Source organism: Gavialis gangeticus, unplaced genomic scaffold (assembly GCF_001723915.1).
Source record: "Gavialis gangeticus isolate Ggan-Ray unplaced genomic scaffold, GavGan_comp1, whole genome shotgun sequence".
Lineage (NCBI taxonomy): Eukaryota > Metazoa > Chordata > Crocodylia > Gavialidae > Gavialis > Gavialis gangeticus.
The window spans coordinates 34,301,079-34,313,434 of record NW_017729006.1 but is presented as its reverse complement, the minus strand read 5'-3'; the positions used below and the strand labels follow the sequence as shown (position 1 = coordinate 34,313,434).

Below are 12,356 nucleotides of genomic sequence, written 5' to 3'. Positions count from 1 at the left end.
ACCTGTGCAAATTCCTTTGTCTGGCTGTGAATAAAGTAGGTCCCTATAGACAGGACACAAAAAGCATCCCAAACACTCTTTGAAGTTGACGTTAGGCAGGCATACAACAACTGAAAGGCAAACTTTAAAGAATACTTTGCCTGAGAGCCTTGTACCTGAGGACCTCAAAACATTTTACATATATTGACTAGTTCAGTCTCACAATGTACCTGTGAGACCGGGAAGTATTATTACCCATTTGTGTTGACGGGCAAAGAGAGATGCAGTACAATAAAATGACTTGCCTGACATAACATCCCTACCTCTAAAATAGGGACCAATTCCATGTAATAAAAGCTCAGATTGAATAACTGGGTTTAGGATGCAGCAGGGGCAGGATTGCAAGGAAAGATAGGTTGTTAAGAAAGACATACTGACCTGTACGCTGTTTAGATTAACAGGAAAGGTTGAAAAAAGAAATTAAAAAAACTAAAGCTTACTTGGTGGAAGAGGCTCATCGATAGTTGGATAGTGATGGTGATCAGGCCTCAGGGAAGGAAGCTGGCTGACTGGCTGAGAATTATGGAGTAAAGGACAATCACCTAAGGACAAGATATTCAAGATATTCATAGTCATTCATTGTTTTAGCAAAGTGGTTTAAAATGCACTACTGTAAGACAAGAGACTAAAAAACTTTTTTTTAAAATAAAAAAGAGGGTAGGCAGCAGGCTGGCGCATTAGCTGCTTGAGTTATTCATATTTCCTGACACTACCGTAATAATAATTTTCATGGCAAGGAATTATTAAAATAATGCAGTCAAGGTTCTTGGCCTTGAATACACAATAAGAAATGGGCCAGATCCTGGACTCATTTACTCTAGATTGACCCCAGTGTAAGTGAAAGGAGAATCAGGCTTGATCTCTGAGAAGTACTTTATAAGTACTATCAAATGGAAGTTCCTGCAGGAGACTGGAAGGAGCATGCAAAATCCTGGGTCTAATTTTGGATTTGCTCCCTCTGACTGAGTGGCTTGGTGCCACTTTCTGAAGCTTTGTTTGCTATTATGAAAACCTTCTTTGGAGCAAATCTGTGTGCGCGCACACAGGTCTGTGCGCATGCATGTGCATGTGTGTGCAAGTGTGCAAGAACTGGAGCACCAGGATTTTGCAGTCCCTGCCATGCAGGGAGCCATTCTTCTTGAGGCTTGAAAACAAGACTCTGAACAGTTCAAAATTCAAACCGTCAAGTTGCAGTGGTAGGTAGGGTAATGAGGAAAGGACCAGAAACATTTAGGAGACAGTGGGGGTAGGGAAGAGGGCAAAGATAGTAAGACACAGGAAGGGACCTGAGATAAAGAAGAGGGAGACCTGAGATACAGAAGGGGAAGAAGAAGAAAAAGTAGCAGAGGAAGAAGAGGATGAGACATACAATAGACAGGGGCAGAAGATTTTTTTTGAATGAAAAATAAATGAAACCTATTTGTATTTTCATCCTAGTGCTCTGATCATGTGCACATGCTACTTAAGATTCACCCAGCATTTATAATTTGACCTGAAACCCCTTGAGGAACTACAAACTTATTGTGGGGAGGAAGCATTCCATTTGTTAGAACTGAAGGTGAGCATGGGGAACCCATAACTGAGAAAGTCTTGGGTTCTAGAGTTCAGAGAATATTTACCCCAATCCTGTCCTTTTTAAAAATCTAGGAGATTTAGAATTATTATCCCAACTGTTGACTGCTTTTTCAAGCTGTATGACAATGGTTGTCTACTAAAACCTGACCATATATTACATGGTATGTATAAAACACAACTGAGACCCATGTAAGTTAAGAAACAAAAAAGTAATGTTAATGGCCATGACATCACCAGAAAATTATATAAATATATTTTAAAAGAAAAATAAGACAGACCTATGCCAATGATCTAAATTCCATATAGGCTGACTGGCTTAGCTAACTTTAAGGTAAAAATCTTGAGATGCTAATACTGAGTTATTTTTTTTATTTGTATATCTCGTCATCAACCTGTACATTAAAAGTAAAGTTTTCTTAAACATCTTTTTTATTTTAACAGGTAATTGACAGACTATAAATATCAAAAGGAAAGGCAGAAAGCTATTTTATGTATAAATTTATGCAGGTGTTATTCTTGTAAAAATCTTGTGTCATCGAATAGTATGAAAAATTACGTGATAAAATGTAGACAGAGAAATACACACACTCCTGTGTTCTCTGGTGATATCACAGACCTCCTAAATGTCTTAATTAAAGTCGCTAATGTGTGCATGGACCCATCTCACAGTTGCATGTGCCCCCTCTTTGTACAGAAGATAGAACTATTTTAAGATATTATTCAGTGCTGTAAATAAATATGTGATAGGTTTAAAATATGTTGTTACTACAGTTATGTCACCAACTACCAGATTATCTATCTACATTTCTTTACTTACCTCGCCACAATTGACTCCCCCTAGTCAAGTTAGTTACGCCAAGCCAGTTGAAGCATAGTAGTGTCAGTCACCTGGATGGATGGAGGTGACCATATCTACTGTACTTGTAATAGCCACCAAATAAATGAAACAATGTAATCAACTGTTGAAACATCTGAGCCAATATAAAAAAATACTTTGAACTAACCATTCATCCTGTCTCTTCTATGTATTTGTTCTCTACTAGTGAATGCAGAGCTATGATGAACATTCTATAATGCCCTTTAAATATACCAAAGGGACACCCCGCCCCCCGCAAACTTGAAACATCATATCGGAGCACCAATGAATCCATTTACTATAGGACACAAACTCTGTTTTATCTTGCTCTGTATGCACACACACAACCATAAAATAAACAAACAAAAAGGGATGCACATGCACACACAAACACATAAATACCATCTGTATTAAAAAAATGCCTCATCTGCAGCTAAGAATTCCTGGGTGTTCCTCTTGTCTCTATTACTGTATAGTTCTTGGAATTTTTACTTTTTGAGATACATCCTGCACACTACAGATGAAATAATTAATGGCCTGCAATATATAAATGTGCCCTTGTCTGGTATATCCAGCCCCAGATGGAAGACTCCAATGTAAGGAGATCATCCGGTAGCATAATAGTTCTGTTGCAGCTGGGGTGTGACTGGACGGTAGGAAGCATGGTTGGGGCCTTCGAGAGATACTCAGCTATTTTACTCTCTAGGAGACACTTTGAGTTGGTGTATCTCAAATTAAGGGGCAGCTATCTCAGGCCTGGAGGATACACAACCTCTCTCCTTTAACTTTGCTGAATACTCCCTGGCTGTAGCTGAAGATCTATGCCTTTACTTTGTCTACCTGAAAAAAAAACAGTGAACAGCTGAAGAAGAGACAAAAGACCAAATTCATCACTACTGTAACTCCACTGAAGGAAAATGAGTTAACACTTGGGATGAATTTAGCACAGGCATTTAAAGGCTCAGACAAAAATATAATTAAACAAGTATGAAAACAGACAACAGTACCTCTCTAAGCAACATACTCTAGAGAAGGATATGGAGATGGAAACTGCATTTGATATATTTGCAGTTATGCTCCTCAAGCACCCAAGGGGGGGAAAATCTAGGCTGGGATGTTCTGCAACCTGTGAAATCTAATTCTGGTGAATTTCAATGGCCAGCCCTAGAAAACCGGGCATGTTACAAGAAGTTGGCTTCAATCATAACTAGAAAATACTGACACTTCTCCATGTGTATGAATGTGCACAGATATAACAAACATACACATGCTGAGCAAACTGGAATATCAGTCTCAAGAGGAACTTCAGTCTCAGGAGGAGAATCTGCCTGTTCATGTCCACACACAGGTCTTCTTCATTGCTTGTAAAACACATGGTAGCACATCAGATTTGTTAAACCAAAAGATCCCCAGGAAGAAAGGGACAGATTGGTGGATTGGCATTCCTAATTTTCATCTGTTATGTAGCTACTTGGGCTCGACTTGATTCATTAATATAATTTATTATAATATCTAAAAGGAACTGATTACATAAATACTCATTTTATGGTTTTTTTTCCAGTACAGTCTCAGTTATCCAACCCTCTCTGATACCTGGCACAGATCACATTTCCAACATATCTGTTAATGGCCCTGTGAACTCCCTTGCTTCTCTGCAACCTCGATTATCTGATGTCCTCTGTGACATCCAGATGATCAAGGTTGTTCAGTGTATTGATTCTCAGGTTCTAACCTTCTCTTCTGCTGCTTGGACCTGCTACTGGGGTGTCTAGGTTTTCTGTGCCTCTTTGTGGATTTCCACCATGAGCTAGGAGTTCATCTGGCCACTGGGCGGAGCCATCCACTTGCTCCCTTTCCAGTTCAGGGCTTTGCACTGAATCTGGCACTGACTCAAAAGCACTGTTTTCCTCTTCCTCATCATCCTGCGAGGAAAAGACTGTGCTCTCAGAAATCTTTGCGCTGTCAACAGAAGAGAAACGGGTATGGCTGGAAAAGCGATTGTTACTGTCGTAACAGGAAGTGCTGTAACATGAGGTGCTGTAACAGGAAGTGCTGTAACATGAGGTGCTGTAGCAGGATGGACTGTAGCAGGAGGTGTCGCATGTATCACACTCGTGGTCCCCATTTGGCCGGGGACTCAATTCACTCTCACTCTCTGTCCTGATATGTTCCCCATCCAGTAGCTGCCCATTTAAATCTGAGAGGTGTTCAACAGAGGTGCTGTGGGGCATGGTGCCCCGGCTGAAATTTTCTTCCGCTTCACTTTCAGGACGGGGGTCCGCTGCCACCGTCTCAGTCTCGCTCACCACATCTTTCTCCGATACGTCCTTGACTGTTGACTCTTCATCATTCTCACCCCCTCCACCCTGCTCCTCCTCCCCATCACTGCTCATCTGTGCTGAGGGAAGACTGTGGAGCAGATTGTGGATCCGGATGTAGTGCGTACGAGGGGTTTCCGGCTCACCGCAAGCTGAAGCAATCACGGTCTCAAGTTCAGAAACAGGCAGGGAGCACGGCCGATTTTTCCTCTTTGTTGTGGTTCTTAACTGCAGCTTGTTGTCTTCCTCCTCCTGGGCTGCAGCCCCTTCCTCATCCTGACTCTTCTCTATGTCCTTGACAGCTTGAACATCTGCACTCACCTCCTCAGTATCTAGGGCTTCTAAGATTTCATCATCTCCCTGAGTAACAGAATTGATTTTGTTATTTTCCCTAACTTCAGTCTCAGGAGGAGAAGTGCAAGCCACCAGAGCCAATTGCTCAGTGAGGTCCATGGCACTCAGGGAAGGCAGCACTTCTCCTGGGATGGATTCCAAAGGCTCAGTAGCATCTGCTGGCACCGCATCAACCTCCCCATTTCCTGCTAGCTGTTCATTTAAGCTGTCATGGTTGACTTCCCCAGGTGATCTGACAGCCCCAGGGCTATCGACATTGACACTGTTCACATTGCATCCATTTAGCTGTTCTGGAGCTGCACTTTCTGAGGTCACTGTGCTGGTGCATGGAGGCTCACCGAGGCTTTCCCCTGGGGTGTTGTTCATAGGGCTTTCCTGCAGGTCAGCTGGCTCAGGATCTGCACTGATGGAGACCTCTTCATCATCTGCAGGCAACAAGAAAAGGAGTTACTCCTCTTACAAGACAGTCGTTTACCGAATCAGGGGCAGATATAACAGGTGGTTGCGGGAGGGTAGCCATCCACAGAAATCTGAGAAAATTAAACTCATACATTACAGTGTTAAACGGTTGGATGACAGAATTGTTATTGAGACTGACTACTTTTCACTAGGAGACTGCTGTTGAGACTGACTGCCCACTCTGTAGTGGGCACGTATAAAGTAGGGGCCTAATCATAGTCATACACTGGACGTATAATATCGCCCTCTCTGCTACCTGTTCTGGGAGAACTCCTTTCTGGGAATCCTCACCCAGTATCCTCACCCTTGATAAGAAGGGTTCACTTCTTGTTTCCAGCTTCCCCTGGTATGACTCCTGCTACCATTCACTACTCAATACTTGTCCAGAGAAGGGAACTTAGCCCTACTTCCACTTCTACTGCATGCAACTGGGTAGAAGGACATCCTCATGCACATACATGCAACCATACACAAGACCATTCTTTGACCTTACTCTCTTCCATGTCACCTTCCCCTAGGTGGATACTCCATATGTGATGTAAAACAAAGAATCATAGAAAAACCGTGCTGGAAGGGACCTCAGGAGGTCATCTAGTATCCCCTGTTCAAGGCAGAAGCATCCTTATCCAAACCATCCCATACAAGTGCATGTCTAGCCTATTCTTAAAATGACACAGGCAACCTTGTCACACAACAACAAGGTACATCATCCAAAACAGCAGGAATACCCTAACCTGCCACAGGTAAAGCAGGGAGATGAGGACAGTGTCAATGTCCCGTTGCTGTGAAGGTTGTTAAAATATACCCAAGAGATCCAAGAAAGAGGACCATGTCCCCTGCTACAGAGGAAGGCAAAAACTCACACAGTCTGTGCTGATCTGACTGTGGGATAAAATGCTTTCCTGACCCCAAATATGGTGATCAATCTGCCCCTGAACAGTAGGACAACACCTTCTAACCCTATTACATGGCCTCTCACTGTCAACAACTCCTTCCAACTGTTAATAAGGCTGTTCTCTTCCAAAGCAAATGCTCATGGCCTTAGGGTGTTCTATTATGAAGAAGCAAATAAGAGTCCCCAATTCTCACACAGAAACTGACACTCAAAAAGGGCACTATTATTATATACTCTCATGTTCATAGCAAAAGTGAGTCAAGAAAAAGGGGAAGTGTTACAAATGTTCACAAAAATATGCTCTCTTTCAAAATTACAAAATTTTCAAATGGCTCTACTATTATTAGTTAATATTCTATTCATAAGATGCTTAAAACTAGAGACCTTCATACAACCAATACAATACATGCATCCAAAAAACAAAACACTTGTATTGGTTAATTAACTATGCACTATAAAAGGGCAGGTCCTCTTGAAATTTGAGATCCAACAGAATGATAACAGCTCCTTCCGCTGTCTGAGGGTTTCCCTCCTTCTCTCTCTCCTGTGGCATATCATTTTGCTGTCACGGTTCACTTGAACCCTTTTATAAGCTGGAGAAGACCTTTAAACCCCACTGACAATGATGATGAACACAACAAGACCTAGGTCACTCAAAAATTCTGTTTACTGTATGGATAGAAACTGGTATGCCTGAGGCAGGACAGAAGACTGGACACTGTAAGTGTTGCTATATTCGTCCTGTCCAGGGGGAACAATGTCTAATGAGAACCCCTGCTGATCTTCATGAGGGCCCAGCTGCGGAAACACTTGGAGAATTTTTCACTTCTGTGCTCTCCAGATATTGATGTGATAAATTCTTAGTTGTGAACAATGTGGAAATCAATACATAAGGAAAGAGCATGTTTACAAAAGGTGGCTTCTGATCAATTCTTTTTAATGATTTAACACTGTCTAAGAATATATTAGCTGTGCAAGACAGAACTAAAACCCACCTCTGTCTTCCCTGACAAGGGTGGATCTAAAGTGTATCTGACATACTTGAGACAGACAGGAGATTAGACACAATATGGTCAGAAATCGTATGTGGTGCTATATTTGTCCAGGGTGAAAAAGCAAGTAGGTGTATTGGAGGATTCATGAAGCAGGTGCCTGGGACAAAGGGAACCCTAACTTTAACTCCTCTTCCCTGTCCCCCTCTCTTCCTAAGGGATTTAAGCCAGCAGAGAAGGAGAGTCTTGATTACTGGTCAGGCCAGCAACAAATGACTATACTTTTGGAGCAAGGGCACAGCAGGAGGGAAATGGTGACTCATATGGCACTTTTATATGTGCTCCAGGGGTGGTGGGTTGCACTTTAATTAGAGTGGCTCCAAGAGCTGCTCTAATTAAAGTGCTGCAGCATCTCATATATCAGTGTCCCTACACTTAAAAATGGCAACAGGGATGCCTGAACTAAAACTTGTTTGATATGCTTTAGTTCAAGCACATCTGAAGTACAGGGACAACTGATATATGAGACATAGGAGGCTGCTGGAGCACAGTAACTATCACTGCAGACTTGATTAATTTGTAATTGTGGAGCAGCCTCCATGCTTATATACACACCCCCATAATGCTCACAGCTATGCTTAAAGGTCTAGTGTAGACTTAAATAAATTCATGCCTCTGTGAAGAAAAGCATATAAATCATGACAAAAACAGAATCTTTAAATAAATAAGGGGTTACAGAAACAGCCCATACCTGGATGGATGGAAGAAGTGATCTCAAATCGGAACTGCAGTTGGCCGCTGACATGATCTGTAGGAAGCCTGCGGCCCAGAGTATAGCTTACAACCCTGTCCCTGTAAGAAAACAAGTATTGTCATGGAAACTGTCACCAAATCCAGTGCTCATTGTACACAGAGAAAATGGGTACGTCCTACAGAAACACTAGCATTTCTGAAGTGCTTCGTACCGTGTTAGTCCTACCAGCAGCATGAGCATGGCTGTTCGGGTAAGGAAACAAAGGCTTGGGGATGCCAGGTCAGTGTCTTCACTTACTGTGGCAGTGGAAATGTTTAATAAGTGACTAACCCATGTTTGTGGGTTATGAATATGCTGACAAGTTTTCCTTGCCTGGTGACCTGACTGTGTCTAGCTTCTCTTGAGATCCTTCTTTTCCTTCCCTTTGCCAAACTGAATCTCCTTGCCTTCAAGGTCCTTCTTAGTTCAACTCCCTTTACCTCTTCTGTTTCTGCCTTCTCCTCCCTCCATTGCTCTTCCAGCTATCTGATTGTCTATGTCTACCCCTTTATGTTTTTCTCCCACTCTTACCTCCAAGCAGCTGATACACCAGGAGCACATTCCTGACAAAGTTCACCACGCTTCCATTTTGTCCTTGTTCAAGTCCCTCCCTGATCCACACTTCATCCTCCCCTCAAGAGAGTGAACTAGAGAAAACATTATCTCCCTGCTGCCCAAAATGAAGCTGGATCAATGCCTGTAAATCACTGTGAGTGTGAAGGGTGCTAAACATTATTATTTGTATACTTTTAGACAAAGCACATTTCAATTTCTGTTCACTATTTTGTGTGCGCCAGGATGGTTTTTTATACATTGAAGCTTGAATGAAAGAGAATGTCCAGGCACACATGGAAACCTGAGGATTCTGTTTTCTCTGTACTTGTATGCATGTCTTTAACTCCTGCTTCAAGGAGTCATTTACAGAGATAAAATAAAGCGAGGTCTGGTTGCAGGATGGTGGTACAAAACAGTTGCTCTCAGTGAGGTCTTTCCCTGCAGCTGACCAGCTTTTACAACAAAGAAGTGAAGTGAGGTGATGCAGTCAGAAAGCTTCTTGTCTTGAGGTTCAGTCAGACCCCAAGATGTCAGATATGGGGCTCTGCCTTCCCCAAGTGGCCATTATCCAGCTCTTCTCCAGAGCACCTGTGCAAAGGAGAAGAGAAGCAGGGAAGCTGAGCTGAAGTTACTCTTGTTCACTGAGGTAAGTGCTCTTGTAACCTGCCACACTTATCTTCTCAAGCTATTTCCACCATCCAGGCATTAGAACAGGAATGAAAGACCAGATCTTGCATTATTTTGACCCATAGATGACCCCTTAAAACATGAAAGCATCCTGTGGAAAATACAGACACAAATATTTGAAGTCCAAATACCAGGCCCTACATACATACACTCTTAACAGAGACCAGACTGTGCATTATGCCAACTCTTTGATTATCATCCTTCACAATTAACCAGTGTGATTCCCAACAAAATTACAAAGAATGAGTTGATTGGCAGAGGATGATGATCTGGTAGGCCTGTAAATTCTACCTTAAACCAACACCATAATTAGACAAATCCATGGTTTGTATCAGTTTCTAACTATATCATTATATGATCATACATTATTTTATCCATTGGCTTTGCTCTCCTTTTTGTGAGTCGGAAATAACAAAAGTCACACAAAGAACAGATTTACCCTATAGCATGTCTCTCGAGGAGGCGTTGCACTGGCATGGACAGTTTCCCCAAGAAGCGTTTAATGATTGGTCGGCTCTTTGCAAATTTATCCTTAACTTCTATTTCCAGAACATCCGTAGGAAGGGAAACAAAACTGAACTGCTATAACAGAGAAAGAACATGGAATGCAACATTAGCACATGGCTTTCAGGTATCGATTTTTAGCTTACTGCACGCCACCTAACAGAAGGGTCTTCCAGTGGCTTCACAGAACCAGGAGAAAAATAATACTAGGTCAAAATAAGTATGTGAAGCCCAGGGTGTAATCATCGCACATGATACAGAGCACGGCCTCAGAGGAGCTCTGTGGCAACACCTCCTAGGAAGTGCTCAACACACTGCAGGATCAGGCCTCTATATTTGCAGTTATTTGATACTAATGGGAATGGCATTCATTATTTATAGTACAGTGGTCCTTAAAGCCCCTAATCAGGACTTCATTCTGGCATGCACGCTTACATGCACACAGCGATGTGATGGTCTCGCCCTGAAGATTATAATCCACTGAAAAATATTGAGATAGATTCTGCACTGTTAACACAAGCTCAGTGCTGCTGAGGCATTTTGTTTCCAAAGTGGGGGGAGGGGAGGGGAGAAGATGCAATTAATTCCAACTATTCTGGCAAACCACAGGAATTTCTATCAATCCAACCAATGGGAGTTTTGCCATAGGAAAATGGATCCTGGCTATAGTATAATAACCTCTGAACAGCAACTTTAGAAAGTGTCAAAAATAATGGTACCCCCCAAAACCCACTGTTGCTCCTTTGCTACCCAGATTCAAGGTGCTGGATTCACTGCCTAGTTCTCATTTTATTCAAACAGGTACAGCATAGGCTGTACTATCATAATACCTCAGCCCTGAATTTCCAAGGCCAAACCTGTGAAAAGAGAGGGTAGATTTATTTCACACCCTTCAGATTTTTCCCTCTTTGCCAAGACTGCCAATAACGGTGACAGTGTCAGTTATGATAGGCATTTTGTGCTATGGACCCCAGTCTATTAGGAACTGGGGCAACACCATCAGCTTATTTTGGGGCAGGATTTGGATCCCTTACTAGAAGCAGAGTAGATGCTGGCTTGGCTCACTTTATCCATTTTCCAAGTGGCTTTAATGATGTAGTTGAGTTTTACACTGAAGGAAGAGGTCATACTGGAGGTGCAAATAGCTTTGCATGAGTATGGGATGACTGTTTGACTTGGCCTACAAGACTAATGTCCAAAGAGCAGAAAACCTGCATGTTAAAATTGTGCATTGCCCTGAGATGACTGAAATAATTAGTCAGCACTAGTCTGCATATTTTTTTAATGTAGTATGGCTTCAGGTTATTGATTCTTGAGGTTGAACCAATGCTTTGCTGAATTAGGACCTGATTTTCGGAGATGGTGAACATCCACATCGAGGAACTTCAAATGAAGTGAGCGGAGGCTGCAGCTCTAATCATTGTCTTGAAGTAGCTCAGAAGTGAGCAACCATGTTGGCTGACCCATAGAAGCTCAGTGTGTGTGTGAAAAGAAATACAGAGGAATACACTTAAAGAAGTGCTAAATCATATTTTTGTCCACATGTTCTGTACTATATAACGCAAAAGCCAAGTCTAGGTAGGCTGAAAACTATCATCATCTTCACTGTTGTTATAGCCTGCTAAAACCTTATAGCAACTAGCTGCTTTATGACACTTGTATGAAATGCACAACAGAAATAACCAATATATGTATGGCATTATTATAAACACTTCAGTTTGTCATTGCAGTCAAAAAGGAGTATGATGTTGACACTTTTAGTGCAAAAAATTTCCAAGGAGTAGAACATGTATGCACACATGCAAATTAAGATCAACCATTCTAATATTATAAAAGCCTAAAGCTGTCTGTCTGTCCGTAACACTTTATTTGTGCTGTGCAGAGTACGAAGAAGCATTCTGACAGAAGGCAGCCTGCCACCATGATGGTGGGGACACAGGGGATGGAGTGGGGGGAGAGGTGGGACCGGGCCCAACACGGGTGGGGGGGAATGGGCTTGAGCGGGGGAAATGCTGGTCTGCCACAGCGGGGGTGGGAGGTGGGGATCAGCAGGCCTGGCCTGACGTGGCCATGGCAACGGTGGGGAGAGGGAAGGAGCGGGCCTCCTCCCTGCCCTCGGGCCTGGGTCCATTCCTCCCCCACACCCCTCCCCTACATCAGCCCCGAGGCCGCTCCTCCTGTCCCTGAGTGGGCCCAATGTGGGGGTGTGGAGCAGGCGTGCTGTGGCATTGGCAGTGATGGTGTGGCCAGAGGAGGACTGGGCCCAGGCCAGGCCCGGGCTCGACATGGGGGGGAGAGCGAGCTTGAGCTGGGGGAAGGGCCAGCTTGC

General features: G+C 42.9%; 1 protein-coding gene across 2 annotated transcripts in view; it reads right to left on the bottom strand.

The window, feature by feature from the left end:
- Positions 1 to 12,356, bottom strand: part of HECW1 (HECT, C2 and WW domain containing E3 ubiquitin protein ligase 1) — a 367,526-nt gene that overhangs the window by 111,712 nt on the left and 243,458 nt on the right. For both annotated transcript variants that reach the window (XM_019509098.1, XM_019509100.1), the window contains exons 7-10: positions 9,963 to 10,105; positions 8,240 to 8,340; positions 4,203 to 5,567; positions 480 to 581 (exon numbers count right to left, since the gene is read on the bottom strand). In XM_019509098.1, coding sequence (XP_019364643.1) covers positions 480 to 581; positions 4,203 to 5,567; positions 8,240 to 8,340; positions 9,963 to 10,105 — 1,711 coding nt within the window. The remainder of the gene's footprint in view (positions 1 to 479; positions 582 to 4,202; positions 5,568 to 8,239; positions 8,341 to 9,962; positions 10,106 to 12,356) is intronic.